At 38.0% G+C, this 20,253-nt stretch overlaps 1 protein-coding gene across 2 annotated transcripts; it reads left to right on the top strand.

Moving 5' to 3' along the window:
- The first annotated feature begins 9,327 nt into the window (after positions 1 to 9,327).
- LOC113277275 (protein SCAR3-like) lies at positions 9,328 to 18,248 on the top strand. Of its 2 annotated transcripts, none has more exons than XM_026526412.1 (9): positions 9,328 to 9,656; positions 10,976 to 11,139; positions 12,061 to 12,184; positions 12,268 to 12,400; positions 13,207 to 13,274; positions 13,501 to 17,194; positions 17,284 to 17,382; positions 17,483 to 17,651; positions 17,761 to 18,248. In XM_026526412.1, the coding sequence occupies exons 1-9, from the start codon at positions 9,499 to 9,501 to the stop codon at positions 17,772 to 17,774; spliced, it is 4,623 nt and encodes a 1,540-aa protein (XP_026382197.1). In that variant the 5' UTR covers positions 9,328 to 9,498; the 3' UTR covers positions 17,775 to 18,248. The 2 variants fall into 2 exon arrangements, with proteins under 2 accessions (XP_026382197.1, XP_026382201.1); XM_026526416.1 differs by having other exon boundaries at positions 17,544 to 17,651.
- Positions 18,249 to 20,253: the final 2,005 nt, after the last annotated feature.

Genomic DNA, 20,253 nt, shown 5'->3' on the forward strand with positions numbered 1-20,253 from the left:
GCTTCCTCTCCTAGGCCCAGACCACAGTTCAGGTTAAGACCTAAAGCCTAGCTAATCTAAAGGCCCAGCCAACTGAGCCCAAAGCTCAGTTCACTCCAAAAAGCTAAGGCCCAATTCACTGTGAAAGCCCAGCTCAACCCAAGGCTCAAATCACATCACAAGCCCAGTCCAATTCAGTCAACTGTGGGCTTAATCAAAAGCCTAATTCAGAGACCAAAGCCCAAGTTCACAGTTCATCATTCAAAGGCCCAAAGCCTAGTGCACTTCAAGACCAACTGAGCCCAAGCTCAGTTCATTTCATTGTTAAAAACAAACCCATTAGGCCCAATTTACTCAAAGGGTATTCAAAGCCCAACAATAGCAATTTAGAGCCCAAATAGCTAAACACTACAAAACACTCCCAATCTCTGTGGATCGACCCGTATTTGCACGAGCTACAACTGACGACCGTGCACTTGCGGTATTACTGTAGGCCCGTTTTCATTTCGCTTCAATTTTATACGCTTTCCCGGGTCCACCAAGTTTTTGGCGCCGCTGCCGGGGACCATTTTGCATTTAAATATAATATCTTCGGGTCCACCAAGTTTTGGCGCCTGCTGGGGATTGGTGCTGTGTTTTTCTTGTAGTTTTATTAGCTATTTTGCATTTCACTGCATAGCATTTGCATCTGCATCTGCTTCACTTCATTTGCTGTTGGACCTGCTTTTCTGAACCTGTTTTCCTCTGCTGGACGCCACCAAGGAAAAGAACCAAGCCCAACTGGGTTTTTGCAACAATATCAGAGCAGCTGGGCTGTGCTTCAAAGGTAACCCATTTAAGAGAACCCGAATTGTGGCTTCCATTTTTAATTTGTGGGCTTGTATAATTTTGTTGTTCTTTATTTTTTTAATTTGGGCTTGTAATAATTATTTTTATTTTATTTTCTTTTTCTTTTATTTTCTTTTATTTTTCTTTTATGGGCTTGTAATTATTTATTGTTGTTTTTATTTTCTTTTGTGGGGTGTGATAATTTATGCTAGGCTAAGTTAAAATAAAATAAAAAAAAAAAAAAAATTTGCTCCTAATTTCGAAAACCAATCTTTAATCCAAAAAAAAAAAACCAAAATTTCTTTTGCTCCCAATTTTAAAACCAAATTTCTACTTTGCTCCCATTTTTAAACCAAATTTTCTTTTTCAAATATTCCCATCAAAACCAAAATTTTCCCATAAAAAACCAAATTTTTGAAAACCCATTAAAACCAAATAGTGGGCTTTGTGTCTTTTCAAATGGGCCACCTAATGCTCTCCATGAATACATGTGTCCCACAATAAAAATTCCATTATCATGTATTGTATTACCTCAAACCAATAACCCTTTTAAAATAATGCAAGCATGATATAAATACTTCCTATATTTCGAGGGTTCGATTCTGAGAACCCCTATACTCATGTAAGCGAGTTTGAACAAATTGTCGGACTATGCAACCTGATCATATGTCCGAAGACTTTCTGCAATTGCGTTTTTTACATTTTCTCTAAAGGAAAGGGCCAAAACATGGTTTTACGGTTTGAGACCACAATCAATCAACACTTGGGACCAACTCACAGATCTATTTTTCAAAAAATTCTTTCCACATCATAGGACCATCGCTATTCGTCAAAGTATCAATTGTTTTGTCCAATTGGATGAGGAAACTTTTTTGACTATTTGAACGTTTTAATGATTTGTTGAGCGAATGTCCACACCATGGATTTGAGAAGTGGAGACTTGTCGCTATCCTCTATGAGGGACTAGACTTTAAATCTCGAGCCATGGTTGAGTGTATGTGTAATGGTGAATTTCTTGATAAACTGTGGATGATGCATGGAATTTTTAGCTGAGATTGCAGAGAAAACCCGTCATTGGGAGTCCATTAGGGAAACTGAGACACTGTCACATGATATTGGTGGTAATGAATTGAACTTGGAAATAGCATGTCTAGTCCTTCTCATGTGTATGATATGAATGAACCTAATCTAGAGGAACATGAGTTGACTAATGACACCACAACTGCTAATAGGGACAAGTATGCATATTACTTGATGATGATGATGATGATGTTATGTTAGAAGAACATGTCTATGCTGAAAATGTTATGGAACCTTTGGGTTCAATACATTAGGCTTCTCTGCCTCGACCTTCATGAATGATGTTTCTTCTACTTTCCATATACCTGTGATGTTGATACTGATTTTGAGCATGTGCATCTGTCCTATGAAGATGACTTAGGTAATATAGAATCTTCTGTTGACACTAATATGCATGAAAATATAATTGTTGTGTCTGATTCTCTACCTGGGTCACGTTGTGATGTTTCCACTGATTTGCCGATGCATGAGAATAATTCTTCTGATGATGTTGATGATTCTGATTTGTGTGAGCATGGTAAGCATGTTGTGACACGTGTAGAAGACTTAGGAGATGTTGATGTGATTAGTAATGATGTGCCTATCGTCCTACATAAGTCACAATCTGATGGCCTTCCACCCAACCTAGATTTGGTTTGTACCCATATTGTCAAACCGACTTTTCTGAGAGTCCCTAATCTAGGATTGGAACTGTGTGCTTCCCAAGTCCTCTTGGACTATTTTGCTTCTAAGTATAATATTTTGAGGACCACAGTTGGAATTAGCATGTTTGCCCGTCCCTAGCACAGTTCATTTCGAGCTAGACCTTGTGCATGATGAACCCCCGAAACTGCGCGATTTTGTTTTCAAAATTATATCTTCTGTAAAATCCAGGTTTGGGGGTAGCTCATTTTGTTTCACAGCTTCACTTGCATGCCTACCATATTATTATTGTGTGAAGCTGTTGAAACCTCTACACTTTGTCTTTTGGGTTGATCCTCAACTCTTTAGATTGTTAGTGTATGGTGAATTTTTGTATATAATCCAGTAGATAAAATTTCTTAAAAACCTTTTTGTTCCTTTTGTATATATTTTGCTAATCCAATATGATCTCGGCTGACATATGTTGGATTCTTGCCTTGAATAACGGAGTTCTAATATTGCTTTCGCCGAAATCGGGTATTCTCTTTCCTTTTTCTCTACTCAACATGATCCTCTTCATATGTTGTATTATAATTTTGTTCATATTTTGAAACATTGAGGACAATGTTTAGTTTAGGTTTGGGGGTGAAAAGTAGATACTTTGATAATATGCCATAATTGAAAACAAGAACTCCTTCTTTTTGAAAAAAATGAAAAATCAAAATAAAAATTAAAAAAAAAAAAAAACATAAAAATGGAGCTCATTTACCTTGAAATGTTGACTCTTGTGCAAATATGTAATTATTAGGAGTCTTAGTCTAGATATTTAGGCACCCTGATTCTAGCACAATTCACATAGTGATAAGAAATTTGCACGCGCACGATCTACCAATACATGTATGGCCTCGATCTTCAAGGTGTTTGATAGGAAGTCACGATTGCCAATCACTTTAGAATACTGAACGAAACTTGACTAGCTTGTTCTTTGGTTGGTTGGGATAGAAGGTGGAGGTTACATTAAGAAAGACAACCATCGAATTTAACTGGGTGCATCAAAAAGGGCTACCTCTTGCAAAGTGTCATGTAATCTTTTGTTTCCTTTTGTTTGTATCAAAAGTTTTCTTTTCAAAAAAAAAAAAAAAACGATGTAATATTCAAAAAAAAAAAAAAAAAAAAAAAAAAAAAAAATATCAGAAAAATACAAAAAAATCAAGTATTTATCAATTCCATCATCTCTTGTTCCAAAAATAAAAAGAGAATAGTCAATGTAAATAAGAGTCATGTAAAGAGTCATCTTTTGTTGTTTTTTGTAATAAGCAAGGAGGGTGTATGCCATTGATGTACAACGCGAGTAATTGTGAAATACCTCCAACTCATTCACAATTCTCGTAAAGTCCGGACAGCTAGCTAGATTTCGACCTCAGTTCTTAGCCTGAGAAACTATCTCTTGGTGATTAGTAGTCATAGCTTCAAATCTTTCTTTACACATGTGTAGATACACTTTACACTCTTATCACATGTCTTTTTTTGTTATCAGTGCTAGGATTGTGCCTTCGATAGCTAGATTGACATCTCCATTTTGCTGTGAGCTTAACTGTTTTGCACATGTCACATTTGATGGAATCTGAGCTCATATTTTGTCCTTAGGTTTTGTAGGCACACCTCTGGTAAACCTTCACGAGACTTCAACTCGTCCACTAGGGACACTTAGTGGTTTAAAATGCTTAGTGCATACGCTAAATGCATTCGAGAGACCAGCGACAGTGGTATAGGTAGGATTTCCTTAGTTTTGTTTTACTTGAGGACAAGTAAAATTCAGGTTTGGGGGTATTTGATGAGTGCCAAATATTGTATATATTTGTCCCTTTTTATTAGCATTTAACTCATCTTTTGTGCATTAATTCTATATTTTATCCCATATTCTGTATTTTCATTGTTTTCAAGAATAAATATTTTTCTTACTTAATTTTGCATTTTTAGGTAATAAATAAAGTCTGGATGACTTGCGGAGCGGAAAAGAGCAGAAAAGTAGTGAAAAGCCGGGAGGAATTACACAAGGAAGCCGCGAAGAATGGTGCGCACAAGACCAAAAGGCTAGAAGTGGGCTTGAAGAAGAAGAATTGTCCTTAAAGAAGATATGGGCTTGGCATACCCAAGGCCCAAAACCCTTACTCAAACACATTTCCACTATCCAAGCCCGTCTCGGATTTCAGCCGTCAGATCGAAGCATCTCAGCATCCTACGGTCGCTCCATCATCGCACATCAAACTCCGAAGCCCCCGCTTTACATCGCAACGCCCATCTCCATCTTGGGTCGTCCGTTTTGCTACATCCCTTCATCCGACGGTCGCTCCACGCTTACCTCCGTATCGCCGTTGGATCCACCTACCATCTTCCCATCCATCGCTCCTTGTCGCAGATCATCAAACCGCGCTATCCCCGCTTCACACCGTAGAACCCAATACCCTATACCCAAACAAACACTTCCTTTCTCCCAAAACAGTCGAGCTCCTTCCCCTTCTCCCAAAATCAGTTGCAGAACCACCACCACCTCCATGCCCTGTCTCTGCAAACTGTCACTACCTCGCCTTCTCCACCACCATCACTTCTTCCCCGACCGTAGCAGATACCACCATCACGTCCCCTTCTTCTCTAGCCATCTATTACATCAACTTCTCAACCCGAAAACCCTAGTTTAGAAGTTGATGAAATAGGTGAGGTTAGAGACAGAAATTGAAGCAGCCGAGAAGAGCAGGAAGGTCAGAGGAAGCATGGGTCGAGACTACATGGAAGAAATTTCCTCGATTTGGGTGAGTATCACTAACCCTAATTTCTCTGTAATTTGGGGGTTTCTCTAGAAACCCTAATTCATGTTGGGACCGTACCAGGAGAGGATTAGAGTAGGGAAATGGGCTCAATTAGACCCATGACATTAGAAAAACAGTAAACCTAATTGTACTGTTTTATTTTGGGATTTTGGGAAAATGGGTGATAACCCTAATTTGATGTTTTGGGTATAAATAGAACTGGAGTGTGTGTGTGAGAGAATATGCTGGACTAGCCAGTGTCCAGAACTGTTATGTTCTGTTAATGTTTTTTTTTCTCTTCAATTTGTGCTGTTTCATGCACTGCTCCTGTTTAATCATGTATGTGTTCTGTTCAATTTGTTGTTCATGTTAAGCTGCTGTTAATGTGATGTTTGTGATGTTTGTTCCTTCATTGTTCATCTGTTGTTCATTATTTATGTTTTCCTGTTCTCTAGTGTTCTTGTTATGTATGGACTGTTATATAGTGGAATGTTAGGCTAGAAACCTCAGTGCACTGATTTGATTGAGCAATGGGAGAATTCAGTGCTCACTAGTGCTTGTGATTGATTGTACTGTCAAAAGACAGTCAATTCTAGGAGCACATCAGTTGAGCAAGCTGTTTATCTTGCTATTCCCTTTTTGTATGCTTAGGATGCATTGTTTTGATTGAGCAATGGGAGAAATTAGTGCTCATAGCAAGCTAATTCTCTTTCCATTCCATTTGTATGCCTAGAGCCACTGCCTTGGCCTTGCATTGTCATCAGTGTTAGCTTCACCATCTCCCCTGCCCTTGGCTTAGGCCTTGGTTCACTTCCATTGTTGTTGTTTAATTCTTTGTTGTTTAGTCATTGTCTTGTTTAATTTTCTTCATTGCCTTTGCTTCTTTACATTTTATTTATTGCATTGTCTTTGCTTCACTGCCATCTCTTCTTTCTTCCTTGCCTTGTTCTGCTGCCTTGTCTTCCCCTTGGCTTGCTGCCCCCCCTTCCACTGCTTGTGCAGCTGCTGTGCACCACTGCTTCTGATGCTGCAGAAGTCACCACTGCTGCTGCTGCTTCCTCTCCTAGGCCCAGACCACAGTTCAGGTTAAGACCTAAAGCCTAGCTAATCTAAAGGCCCAGCCAACTGAGCCCAAAGCTCAGTTCACTCCAAAAAGCTAAGGCCCAATTCACTGTGAAAGCCCAGCTCAACCCAAGGCTCAAATCACGTCACAAGCCCAGTCCAATTCAGTCAACTGTGGGCTTAATCAAAAGCCTAATTCAGAGACCAAAGCCCAAGTTCACAGTTCATCATTCAAAGGCCCAAAGCCTAGTGCACTTCAAGACCAACTGAGCCCAAGCTCAGTTCATTTCATTGTTAAAAACAAACCCATTAGGCCCAATTTACTCAAAGGGTATTCAAAGCCCAACAATAGCAATTTAGAGCCCAAATAGCTAAACACTACAAAACACTCCCAATCTCTGTGGATCGACCCGTATTTGCACGAGCTACAACTGACGACCGTGCACTTGCGGTATTACTGTAGGCCCGTTTTCATTTCGTTTCAATTTTATACGCTTTCCCGGGTCCACCAACCTTCCTCTCAAGATGCAAAATCTCGACCGTCGAAGGTCACCACCGAGCCGGCAAGCCTCCCAAGCTCAACTTGCAAAACAGTAGCAACATGCTACACAAAACACTCGAGACATCAAAACATGTCACAAACTGGGGGATGCTCATCAGGGTATTGGTCTGGCGGTTTACAGTGTGCGGCGTACACTACGCCCGTTACAAGAAAGTGTCGTAAGAGTGAGGCGGTTAGTCAATACAAGAAGTAATAGTGAAAAGTTTCCTTCATTATGGAAACATCAATTCCAGGCGTTACCCGGTACCTCTTTCTTCCATTTACTCAACCGTTTCCACTTCTTACGAGACCAGGATACGTTTCATTGCGACTTGTATAAATAGGTCTCACCTATTTCCATTAAAGGACAAGTTTTGGTCAGGAGAATACAACACTCAGAAATCACTTGTTAGGTTTCCACATTGCTAGCATTTCATTTTCTGATACAAGTCGTCGAACAACCATTCTTCCAGAATCAACTATTCTGGTCTCAACACTCTCTTCGCTTCCCTCCGTAAGACCAACCCTTCTCCTTCACTTTGTGACCGAATCAAATCTGAACGATCATTTCTTGGTTTAGGCCGGATTTGTATAGATTGATCTCTTGAATCAAAGTACTCCCTTGCAGTACATTGTTTAGGGTTTAGACTCGTTTCTCACCCACACACACGAAATTACCGAAATCAGCAGAAACCGTTTTCACCCTCAAACAGAAGGCTAGAGTTTTTCTTTTTCTTTTAGAGAGAGAAAATGAGAGAGAGATAAAAGAGTAACGGAAACAACCGGATGTTCATCCTATTATATATAGGTGAGAGTACCTCTTTTACGGATACAAAATTTAAAAAAAAAAATAACGCTTTCTCGAAAACAGAGGGAATATTTGTTAAATTTTTAATAATTTTTTTTTTTTAAGGTTCCGTTTGGAAACCTCGATATTTTTGTTTAATGCTTTTGTTGATGAAATCAGTGAGCCAACTGTCTTAGGTTTCTCCACCTAAACTCCAATGTCCAGCTCACATCTCATGATTCCTTTACCTGTGGACTCTAGATTCGCATTCCAAACTTAATACCAAGTTCAAAACTCTCAAAACTAACACAAAAAGTGTACTCTCAAAACTTCCTAGCCCAAAATTTCACTCTGGTTAGTAGAAATGATGTAATATGGGTTGTAGAACTATCTATTTTTTGCAAGAACTATGATATTATAACCTAACATCACTATTTACTTATCTAAACATTCAACTGTGGAATGGTTATGTAATGAATGCTCAAAATCCCAGTTATGGATTTACAGAGCAGAACTTGTTATTGTACCGAGGGGTTCCTCAAAAATAAAAATAAAAAAACACAAAAAGTGTACTTTTCATCTTTGGTCAAACTGTTACCAACTTAATATTCTACTACAGAATTAGTTTAGATTAATCTCACATTTTAAACCTCCCAAAAAAAAACCAAGGGATCAACTTACAGAAATTGAGGAACGTGTCAGTGTGTTAGAATAATAAAATACAAAGTACTATAAATTAGATTAGAACAGAATCAATTAATTATCCAAAAAATTGCACTAATGGATGGAAAATGAATGATTTGTTGGAGCCAAGTGAAGAATTAATTATCCAGTCTCATTAAACTCTATTTACAGTAAAAAATTTAATTGGTCAAATAATGATCGTCAAGTTTTAACAGTTGTCTTGTCTTGTTAAGGATTTCGTCTTTAATTAAATGGGATATCTGATTTAAAATAAATGACTAAAAAGGGATGTTATTTGTACTTAACTTGGGTATCAGAAGTTGATTGATTTTTAAAGAAATTAATTCTTAAAATAATTTAGATCGTCTGGCTTTAGAATTCTCTAGAAAACGATTCCACAATTACTTATCCTAAATAAAAACCCTAAAAAAAGAAAAATACAAACCCTTTTTTGAGGTGAATAGTAAGTTCTACATAAATGTAGATGCACTAACAAAAATTGGTTGGGCGATTTTGAGTTGTCTATTTTTACGATCGGTAAATATGTATAAACACAATACCCGATTTTAAAAAAGAGATATTATCATCTTTTAATTCTGCCAAAAAAAATAGACAAAATTAAAAAAAAAATGATATTAACATTTTTTTTCTAAAAACGAAAATAATATAATTATACAACTAGCATTTATTAATTTTTTCAAAATATGAAAAGATTTTTTACCAGATCCTCAAAACTTTATAGCAAAAAACTACTGACACCAATTACAAGAGTGGAACTTCAAATTAGAGCCCCGACCAATTAGGCTAACTCGTTGTCATTCAAAAATGCCAAGTGTGAACCCTTTCCGGAGAGTGGTGAATAGAACGGTCCTTTTCAGGGATGTGATAGTCATTTCGATATTTCCCAGGCATAGATTTGGTGGAATCGCCTTTCCCTTGCAGAGTTGGCAACGTCGTCTTCAATTTGATTTCTCTTTCCCCTCACCATTCTCCTCGTTTCTCCCTCCGACATTCATTTCTTCTGGTATTCTCCCATGGGAGTTCTGGTTTGAGCTTTCATCTTCTCCTTCAACGATTAATTTCAATAGAAAGAGAGTGAGGGAGTGAGAATGCCTCTGGTACGAGTTGAGGTTCGGAATGAATACGGTTTAGGAAGTTCAGAGCTGTATGGAGAAGCAGTTGAAGAAGAAGAACCTAAAGCTGTTCTTCAAGGAGTTTCAGTTGCTGGACTTGTTGGGATCTTGAGACAGTTGGGAGACCTAGCTCAGTAAGTTTCTTCTTCTCCTGCTTCACTATTTCAATTAAAACTCTATTTCTTATGAAAATTTCAAATTATTTTTCAAAATTGTAAATTTGTGTTAGAAATGGAGATTTAGGGTTACTATTATTAAGTTAATAAATGAGATTTCTTAATAGGAGTACGAATAGTGAAACCAATTTGACATTCTCAAAGATTATAGTTGTTGTTTTGATTAGGTAAGTTAAATTCCACTAACAATAATCATCATTTAGCGAAACCGATTTTCTATCTTGACATTTGAACTCATGGAGTGTGTCTGTATGATGTTGGATTTTAGTTCTAGTTTAGAAAAGTGTGCGGGGTGCTATGGCAACATATGGACTCTAAACGTAAGCAAGGGATAAATGACTTGGTATTTATGTACGTTGTATAGAGATTTAGGTTTAGTATTATTAAGTAATGAATGAAATTTTCGCATATATATGAAGAAAGAAAAAGGAAAGGGAGTATAAGCTTGGAGGAAAGCATGAAACGGACCAATTTGATATTCGCAAAGATTATAGTTGTTGTTCGCTTGGGTAAGTTAACTATATCAACTAAAAATAATCACCGTTTGGTGAAATCAGTTTTCTATCTTGACATTTGAGCTCATTTAGTGTTTCGAGCCTAGTTTAGAAGCGTGGGCGAGTGCTAGGGCAGCAAAAGGGTTACTAACTTAAGTAAGGGAACAATGATTTTGGTATTTATGTATGGATGTTGCAGCAAGATTTATATACAAAGAACAAACATGAATAAAAACGGTGGATTGGGATTTGTTCTTCTTTAGTTTACTTGAAAACGTATTGAAGAGATTTTACCTAAGCAGGATTGATCAAATATAAGTGGGGTATTTCAGGTTATAACACTATTTTAGAGTACTCTCTCTTTGTATGAATGGTTGTGCAATAGTTGATTTCTTAGTAATATGAGTCATGGTGAAAAAACCTGGGGTTAGTTGCTCAATACATTGCCGTTAGGAAGGGGAAGTTTGTGAAGACATAAAATAAAAGTCCCTGTACTATAAAAGCAAGAAGAGGTAGTCATCTCTTGTTATGTGGTTGTCTTGGTATTATCAGACAGTATTGGAGTTATGATTACCTAAAACAAATTTCTGAAACGCAACACTGGTGTGGAGATTTTCAAGATTCGAGGCCGTATTTCTTAAACTTCTTTTGCCCGAGTTCATGGCGGTGTTTAAGCCTTTATGCATCTGTTTATTATCGGTGAAATTGGTTTAAGCTGTTATAGGTTTAAGCTGTTTAGTGCTGGTATTTCGTTATGGAGATGACATCTTGATCACGTTTCAGGTTTTCATCAGAGGTATTTCATGATTTACAAGAGCAAGTGATAGCCACAGCTGCTAGAAGCCAGAGGATTATAAACCGGGTTCAGCGCATTGAAGCTGCACTTCCTCCAGTTGAAAAGGCTGTTCTGGCACAAACGAACCACATACATTTTGCTTATTCTGCTGGTATGTAAATCTTCTTTTGAGCAAAAGTTAGGACGTTGAATGCCCCTTATACTAAACCACTGTTTGGTGATTCAATTACTTCTAGTTCATCTGTTACTGCAATTATTGGTTTTCCTGAATCTTGCTACTTTGAGTTTCTTACTTCACTGCTTATGCTATCATACAACAACAACCACCAAGCCTTTAGTCCCAAATATGTTGTGGTAAGCTAGAAATGAAACCCATATCGAAGTTGCAACTGCTTGTGCTATCATAGTAAATGACATTTTATTCCAGTCACCAATGACACCTAAAGAAAGCACCTCGAACTCTGGATTTTTTTTTTTTTTTTTGAAACAGTGCTGGCTTGTTTTATACTAATAGATTCCAAATAACGGTGAAGAAATATGTGTTGTTATTATTTGCTTATCCTCCATCAGAAGGGCTTGCTTCCAAAGGGTTTCCATTTGTCAGCGCCATCATCACAGGAATATGGTTTGTGCAATAAATTAGTTGTTGAAACTAAACAGTGACTTTTAAGTGAGAGAAGACTTGAAAAACTGATTTCTTTGAGACCATACTGCACTGCTTTACAAATTCAAGCAAGCTAAGCCAATGAGGTTAGACATCCCCTCATATTTAATGATTTCGGAGGGGTGACGATTACAAAATCTATTCTCCTGTTCAAATGCCACTTCCACTGGATGTATGTCTAGTGCAGGAAGCATATAAGTCTTTAGCTTTCATATTATTGGATCAGTGTCTTCTAGATCACACCTTGTTAAAATCATATGAATTATAAGCTTTAACGCTATCCCAAAACCCTGTGATGATTATATATTTGGGTGGTCGCATGGGCCTTACAACCAGACTCCTTTGTATAAAAATTCATTTCGTATTTCCTTCTAGATCAACTCTTTGACTGTTGCTGGGTCATTGCAGGTACTGATTGGCATACCAATATTCAAGCTACACATAGTCACTTAATCAACAGTGATTTGCCGCATTTCATTCTGGAATCCTATGAAGAATGTCGTAATCCACCCCGCCTACAGTTGCTTGACAAGTAAGCAATACTTGTATGTTGTTTTTTGCTTGCTCCTAAATTACCTGTTCATATAACCCTGCAATTTTGACTTCACTGAACAGATTTGACATTGCTGGTCCTGGAGCTTGTCTGAAACGATATTCAGACCCATCCTTTTTTAAGAACGCGTTGTCTCCATCTGAACCCGAATACACCGAGAAAGCTAGAAGAGCCAAGAAAGCTAACAGAAGAAGGGTATGAATTTATTTTAAGCATAAACTAACAGCACAATTGTTAGCTGGTATTGTTAACTAATATGTACCCTCCAGATGTGTCGTATGTGCGGTGAATTAGCAAATTGAATGATTCGAACTTATTGCTTATGTGCTCATGGAAAGCGTTAAGTTCTGACTACTGAGGCAAAAAGAATAAAAAAAAATGAATAATGAAAATGACTGCTTTAGGATATTATATTTAGCATGCAATCTAGATGTTTGAGGTGAACGTATTCGAGTTTTAATGGCTTACGCAACAAATTATGAGTTTAAGCTAATCCTGGGATAGTTTTAGTAAAACTTAAGATGTTACAATGGTTTAATCATCCATTAAAAATAGCTTAAGGTTAAATACTTATGAGGTATCCCATGTAGCCGTCACGGTCATTGAGGTGTCTCTCTAACTTATGATGGAAAGGTTAGAGAAAATGTGGCAATAGGAAATAGAAGTAGAAGTCTATGTCTTGATGACTAAAACCAATTCTTCAAGCATATTTTTAATCTGTGCTACTGTTTTTGATGGAGTGTATATGTCAGAACTATAAAAAGATGCTGTTTCGATTCTTATGAGGTGCTGTATTTATGTGTTGTAGTATATGTCAGAACTAGCTAGGGGTGATTGGTTTCAGAATAATGTATGGTCCATCATCATATTTAAGTAAAGTTGTGATGATTTGAAGCTGAAATTTCCATCCATATTAATAGTTTTCTTGTAATTCATAAAATTAAGCATGTCAATATTATTTCCATCCATACTAAAGCTTGGTAAAATGCTAAATTGAACAGAGGAAAGGGTCACGGCATATGAACGGAGAAATCTCCCAGGCTTTATTACTCTCTAAGAGAAGTGACAGGTATTGATTCTCTCTCTCTCTCTCTCTCTCTCTCTCTCTCTCTCTCTCTCTCTCTCTCTCTGTCTCTCTCTCTCTCTCTCTCTCTCTCTCTCTCTCTATGATATTGATTTAGTTGGGCATCTATGCTGTGAAGCAGTTTGATTAGTGTGGCTTTTCCATATCAGTTCTATTTTCTGTCTATGCCAGTTTTATGGATTTAACAATTTCTAGTCACATGTCTTTGCAGAAAGCAATTCGCTTCTCCTAGTTATGGGCGAAGTTCTACTGCAGACACTATTTCGACATTTGATATGTCAAAATCTGACCTCGGAGGCAGTACCTCATCTTCTGATTCCAGATCAAGATCAGGCTACAGAGACTCCATGTCTGATGTTAATGTTTCTGTCAGACGTGAAGAACGAGAGGACACTAGCTTGTTGACATCTAGATTAAAGATCCATAGTGGTGTTATTCCTGATTCTAAACTTCCTAACAAACAAACTGGTGTTCTGGAGAATGATCTACCGAGCCATTCATCACAGGACAAAACTGTCCCATCTTCATGCTCCATTACTTGGGATGAAAAAATAGAAATTGTGAAGCCTATATGTCAGCAGTTTGAGAACAATCTTGAAGAATTGGGAGCAGTTTCGGAATTTCAACGAGCAAACCCTGATCGAGATAAACCAGAGAGCATAAGTGATGAAAGTGCTTATGCGGAGGATATTTTGACCAGTCCTATAAATATTTATCCAGATGATAGTTCATATTGTGATTCCACTGTGCCTGAATCACTTCTTCATGTAAACCAGTCTGATGCTGTCGGAACTGGGCTGGAAAACTGCGCTACTGCATGTACTATGGTGTCAGAATTTGAACCCGAGTCCGAGTACCAAGCAGAGAAGGAAGAAAACCCTACATCATCCAACTTAGAACATGTAGAACGTGAATGCAGAACACGCACAACCATTGAAATGAATGCGCAAAGTTCAAACTCATCTGATCGATTTTTTGTGTTTGACTTGTCATCAAAGAAGCAGACGTCCCCAAGTTGTTCTGAAGCAGTCTCCTCGGATTTGATCCATGCAGAGTCACATCCTACTGTCTCCATCTATCCAGAACTAGACAGCTCAGTAGAGGCCGTGTCATGTTTGAGTACCAATTTACCTGATCATTCCAGGGTAAATAATTTTGAATCCACCTCGCTAGGCTTTAATGTTCCCAGCTCAAAGGCTTCGTCAGATGATAAGATTATTAACAGTGTTTGTGATTCTCAAGTATCTCTCTCAACAAAGGATTTGGTCCATGAAGAGTCACTTCCTGCAATCTCCATGTGTCCTAAACCAGACATCTCTGTGGAGGTTGATTTATGTTCAAGCTCAGTTAAACCTGACGTCTCAAGAGTAAATAATTTTGGATCAGCTAGAAGTTATTCGTCATCGCCAGGCTTTAGTGTTCCCAGTTCAAAGGCTTCTGCAAATGATAAGATTATTAACAGTGTTTGTGAATCTCAAGTCTCTGCCTCCACAAAGGATTTGGTCCATGAGAAGTCGCTTCCTGCAATCTCCATGTGTCCTGAACCAGACATCTCTCCAGAGGTTGAGTCGTATTCCAGCACCGATAAACCTGACGTCTCAAGAGTAAATAATTTTGGATCAGCTAGAAGTGATTCGTCATCGCCAGGCTTTAATGTTCCCAGTTCAAAGGCTTCTTCAAATGACAAGATTATAAACAGTGTTTGTAAACCTCAAGTCTCTGCCTCAACGAAGGATTTGGTCCATGAAGAGTCACTTCCTGCAACCTCCATATGTCCTGAACCAAACATCTCTCCAGAGGTTGAGTCATGTTCCATCACTGATAAACCTGATGTCTCAGGAGTAAATAATTTTGGATCAGCTAGAAGCGATTCGTCATCGCCAGGCATTAATGTTCCCAGTTCAAAGGCTTCTTCAAATGACAAGATTATTTACAGTGTTTGTCAATCTCAAGTCTCTACCTCAACGAAGGATTTAGTCCATGAAGAGTCCCTTCCTACAATCTCCATGTGTCCTAAACCAGACATCTCTCTAGAGATAGAGTCATGTTCAAGCACTGATAAACCGGATGTTTCAGGAGTAAATAATTTTGAATCAGCTAGAAGTGACTGGCCATCCTCAGGCTTTAATGTTCCTAGTTCAAAGGCGTTGTCGGATGATAAGATTATTAACAGTGTTTGTGAATCTCAAGTGTCTACCTCAACAAAGGATTTGGTCCATGAAGAGTCACTTCCTGCAATGTCCATGTGTCCTCAACCAGACATCTCTCTAGAGATGGAGTCATGTTCAAGCACTGATAAACCGGATGTTTCAGGAGTACATAATTTTGAGTCTGCTAGAAGTTATTGTCCATCCCCAGGCTTTAATCTTCCTAGTTCAAAGGATTTGTCAGATTATAAGATAATTAACAGTGTTTGTGAATCTCAAGTGTCTGCCTCAACAAAGGATTTGGTCCATGAAGAGTCACTTCCTGCAATCTCCATGTGTCCTGAACCAGACATCTCTCCAGAGGTTGAGTCATGTTCCAGCACCGATAAACCTGATGTTTCAAGAGTAAATAATTTTGGATCAGCTAGAAGTGATTCGTCATCTCCAGGCTTTAATGTTGCCAGTTCAAAGGCTTCGTTAGATGATATGATTCTTAACAGTGTTTGTGAATCTCAAGTCTCTGCCTCAACGAAGGATTTGGTCCATGAAGAGTCACTTCCTGCAGTTTCCATGTGTCCTATAGCAGACGTCTCTCTAGAGGTCGAGTCATGTTCAAGCACTGACATACCTGATGTTTCAATAGTAAATGATTTTGGAGCGCCTAGAACTGAATCATCATCGTCAGGTTTTGATGTTCCAAGCTCACAGGCTTTGCAAGATCACAAGATTAGTAACAATGCTTGTGAATATCAAGTGTCTCTTCCAACAGTTTCTGGTGGAAAGCCCACTTTATTTTGGACAAATGGTGATCTATTAGGACTAGAACCAGCAAAACCCATCAACAAGAGTCCGAACGCTACAGAGAAACTCAATGATGTCAGCCCTGATGATCTTACCCTTGTCAATGTACCATCTGCTGGTGCCCATAGAGGCAATAATGAGCAGTCATCAAGTGCCCTTCTTGGTCTGAGCGACAGAATTTCTGTAAATATATTCCGAAGAAGTTACACATCTGCACCATTCAGCTCTTTGGCAAGTGGCCTTATGAAGTTACAGGAAACACAATTCAGTGAGCAGAAGAAATTAAACAGAAAAGCACTTCAAGCTTCTCCGTTACCAAGCCCCAATAGGCAGTTCGAACATGGATCTCCGTTACCAAGCCCCAATAGGCAGTTTGAACATGGATCTCCTGTGAACTCGGTATCTTCTTCTTCACCGCCTCTAGAGCATATGACACTCTCATTTCAACCTATAGATGGCTTTGAGACCTCCAGACTGAAACTAAGATTTCCTGACGGGAGTAACTTCCGTGACAATAGACATGTCATGCTACCGTCATTCCAGTTGGTTCCGGGACCTTCTAACTCACAGCGAGATATTGATTACGAATCGGATGATGACACATTCAGTAGATTATCTGATTATTTATCTGATGATGTTAAGAGCCAACACTCGTATTCAAATTCTGAGCAGTGGGAAACTGATGAGACCCCTAGAGGGGAAGATCGTGACATGTATGATGGTTTACGTAGAGTCTTATCAGAAGAATCCGTTAGCTCTTCAGGAGAAGGGGGTTCTGTTGCTGATTCTTTATCTGGTCTTCCAAATTTTGATTCTGTGATTCCTATACCAAGTCAGGAAGAAAGAAAATGTGATGGAAGAGATGTTGAATCTGCTATTGTTCGAAACCATATGCAGTCTTTGCAACCCCCATTCCCAGGTAACGAGGAGGCAACTGCAAGTCCACCAAAGAGCGAGGTGAATATGGGTTAAACTCTAAATATTAGTTATCATCCTATTTTGATCATTAAATTCTAATTGTCTTCTTCAATGCAATTGTCAAATAGAATCTACAAAAGTTGAATGGGATAGAAGAGACGAAGAAGACAATAACTAGTAAAGATGACAATGGAGAGGAAGATCTGTTACAACAAATTAGAACCAGGGTGAGTACTTTTTCTTTTCTGTTCAAGTGAAGGGTGCTTAATATTTTATTTTTACATCAGCAACACTGAGAATAAATTTTTGCTGGATTCTGGATAAAAGAAGTGTCCGAAATTGATAGATGTGGTTTTGTACCTTCTTTTTTTCCTGATTGAACTTCCAGTCCATAAACCTCAGACGTACAATACCAACAAAGCCAATCTTGATGCTAAATCCAACAGCCAACAGCAAAGTCACTGCAATTTTAGAGAAGGCCAGTGCCATCCGCCAGGTTTGAGTCTGAATCTTGAAATGTTCCTAATTGCTTGATTTTCTCATAGTGTTCTCTTTGATTATGAGCCCATGACTTCACTAACAACTTTCACAACCCAACATATTAGGTTGTGGGAAGTGACGAAGAAGGTGAGGACAGTGAAAGCTGGAGTGACCAATGAAGTGCATTACATTTACCCAAACCAAGTCAGGTGAAAACAGAACTTGTCTTGTACAGTATCATGCAATTGGTCAAGATTTGTTATTTATGTGAATAAATTTTGCTTCGTTCAGTTTTATCAATTTTGTAGGTCTTGTATATGGTAAGGTCCCATGTTTCTTTCGATCTGTTGAAGCTAGTAGTGTTAACCCATGATGAAAGTAATCATGAGTATAATTTGTTAATGTCTGCTGCTGCTATCCGAAATAGAATCATAAAGTTGTAGAAGCTCAATTTCTTAAATAATGATAATTGCTGTTCATTGCAAATTGTCTTCAAGAAATTTGAAGTTTAAATTTCACCTGCGCCTGGGATGGAGTGATTTTTCTTGTTTCTTTACCAGGCTACCCAGTATCTGGGCTTTTAGATAGCAGATCTTTTCTTTACAGTTACAAATATCTAATTCAGTAATTTGTTTTGCACATCAACGTTGTATTTAGAAAGTATGACGAATTTGTTCCATTGTCATTTGTGCATCGAACAGAACAGATAATCCGGTTTCACTTTCAATTTGACGATGATTTATTGTGTTGATCCATTGACGTTGGTACTCTGAGAAGAAAAAACGAAGTGTGAAAATTGGTCAGAATTCTAAAACAAGCATGTTATATTAGAGGGGCGACAGTGTGATAGTAATGTCCTTTAGTTGGTTAGGGGATGTCCTAAAGGGATGTTAATTGACTAGATTACCCTTCCCATTTTTAACCTAAATCAAAACTAAATTGAAAATTTGTTTTCTTTCTTCTTCTCTTCTCCTCCTCCCATCAATCGTAACCTCCAGTAAAACTCAAAATTTCATCGACTTCGATTAATCGACGATTCGAAAATTAATCAAGTATAGTGTAATGACTTCTATAAAGTATGTTTTGAAAAACCAAATTAGGGTTCAGTTTATTTTGTTCGATCAAAAATTAGGGTTTTAGATGAAAATTGAAATTGAAGTTTCTGGGTTTATGTGAGTTACGGTTGATTTTAACTCTATTACGAACCATGACTGGAGATTTTGATGTTGTTACGGTTGGTAGTTGAACTATTACCAACGGTATGTTCTTATATCTGAGAATTTTCTTCGTTAGTTTACGAACCGTAACTAAGTTACGGTTCGTATCGAGCATTTGGTTACCAACCGTAAATCAGTTACGGTTGGTATCGGGCATTTGGTTACCAACCGCAATTAAGTTACGGTTGGTATCGAGCATATGGTTACCAGCCATAACTGAGTTACGGTTCATGTCGAGCATTTAATTACCAACCGTAACTGGTTTTACGATTGGGTTTTCTTCAAATTTAACCAGTTACGGTTGGTGTCGGGCATTTGGTTACCAACCGCAACTCAGTTACGGTTGGTATCGAGCATATGGTTACCAACCGTAACTGAGTTACGGTTCGTGTCGAGCGTTTAGTTACCAACCGTAACTGGTTTTACGATTGGGTTTTCTTCAAATTTAACCACTTACGGTTGGTAGTTCATCTTTTACGAACCGTAACTAAGATTTACGGTTGGTTACGAGAAAAATTCCAACCGTAATTAACTCTGAAAATGTAAAAAAAATGGATTTGTTTTTTTAAACTCTAAAATCTGATTTTGTTTTGATTTAGAGTTAATTGAAGTGAAACTTAATCATTAATACTAAACTAGATTATTAACACTAAACTATGTAAGGGTTAATTTGTTATTTCCAGTTTTCTTTTGGATAAGAGGCACATGGATTATCATGTAATAATCCCTTTTGTCCTATTACAATGCGGTCCCACTAATAACAGGCTTGTTCTAAAAATGACAACATTTCATACGTGTAGTGCACATTTCTACCAAAAATATAAAAAACAAAAATGTAAGTGCACATCTCAATAGAGAAAGTCCACTTATCGGGTGTTCCGTTTCCTGGGAGTAATAGTTGTTGTTCATTGCTAAATGCTAATTGGATGACAGGGCGGAGTCAGCTTGAAGCGTACACCCAGCCCAGCTAGCTGGCTCTCAAGCCCAGCTTTAACTAATTACCTAACTTTATAAGAAGAAAACGACATACTGGTGAAACCGACATGAATGAGTCAGACAACGTCCTTACCTAACTTTATAAGAAGAAAACGACATGAAAGAGTGACACTCGTAAGTCTACTTATAATTTATTACCTGCCTTCTTAAATGTGTCCTCTATTTTTATCAACTCTTTACCAAAACTGCGGTGTGACCTACCCAGTCCCAATCCTCAATTACGTGTTGGTTGATTTCCTTTTGGAAAACAGAGCATTGATTTTCTTTGGACGGTGATGATTGAAATAGTAGATGCTGCGGAGGGATTTGGAATATCCTATATTATCAGTCCCCATAATGTACCCCTAAATAACACCGATTAATTGGGCCCAAAAAACGACTCACACTAGAGGACAAAAAGAACAG

Source organism: Papaver somniferum, chromosome 1 (assembly GCF_003573695.1).
Source record: "Papaver somniferum cultivar HN1 chromosome 1, ASM357369v1, whole genome shotgun sequence".
Taxonomy (NCBI): domain Eukaryota; kingdom Viridiplantae; phylum Streptophyta; class Magnoliopsida; order Ranunculales; family Papaveraceae; genus Papaver; species Papaver somniferum.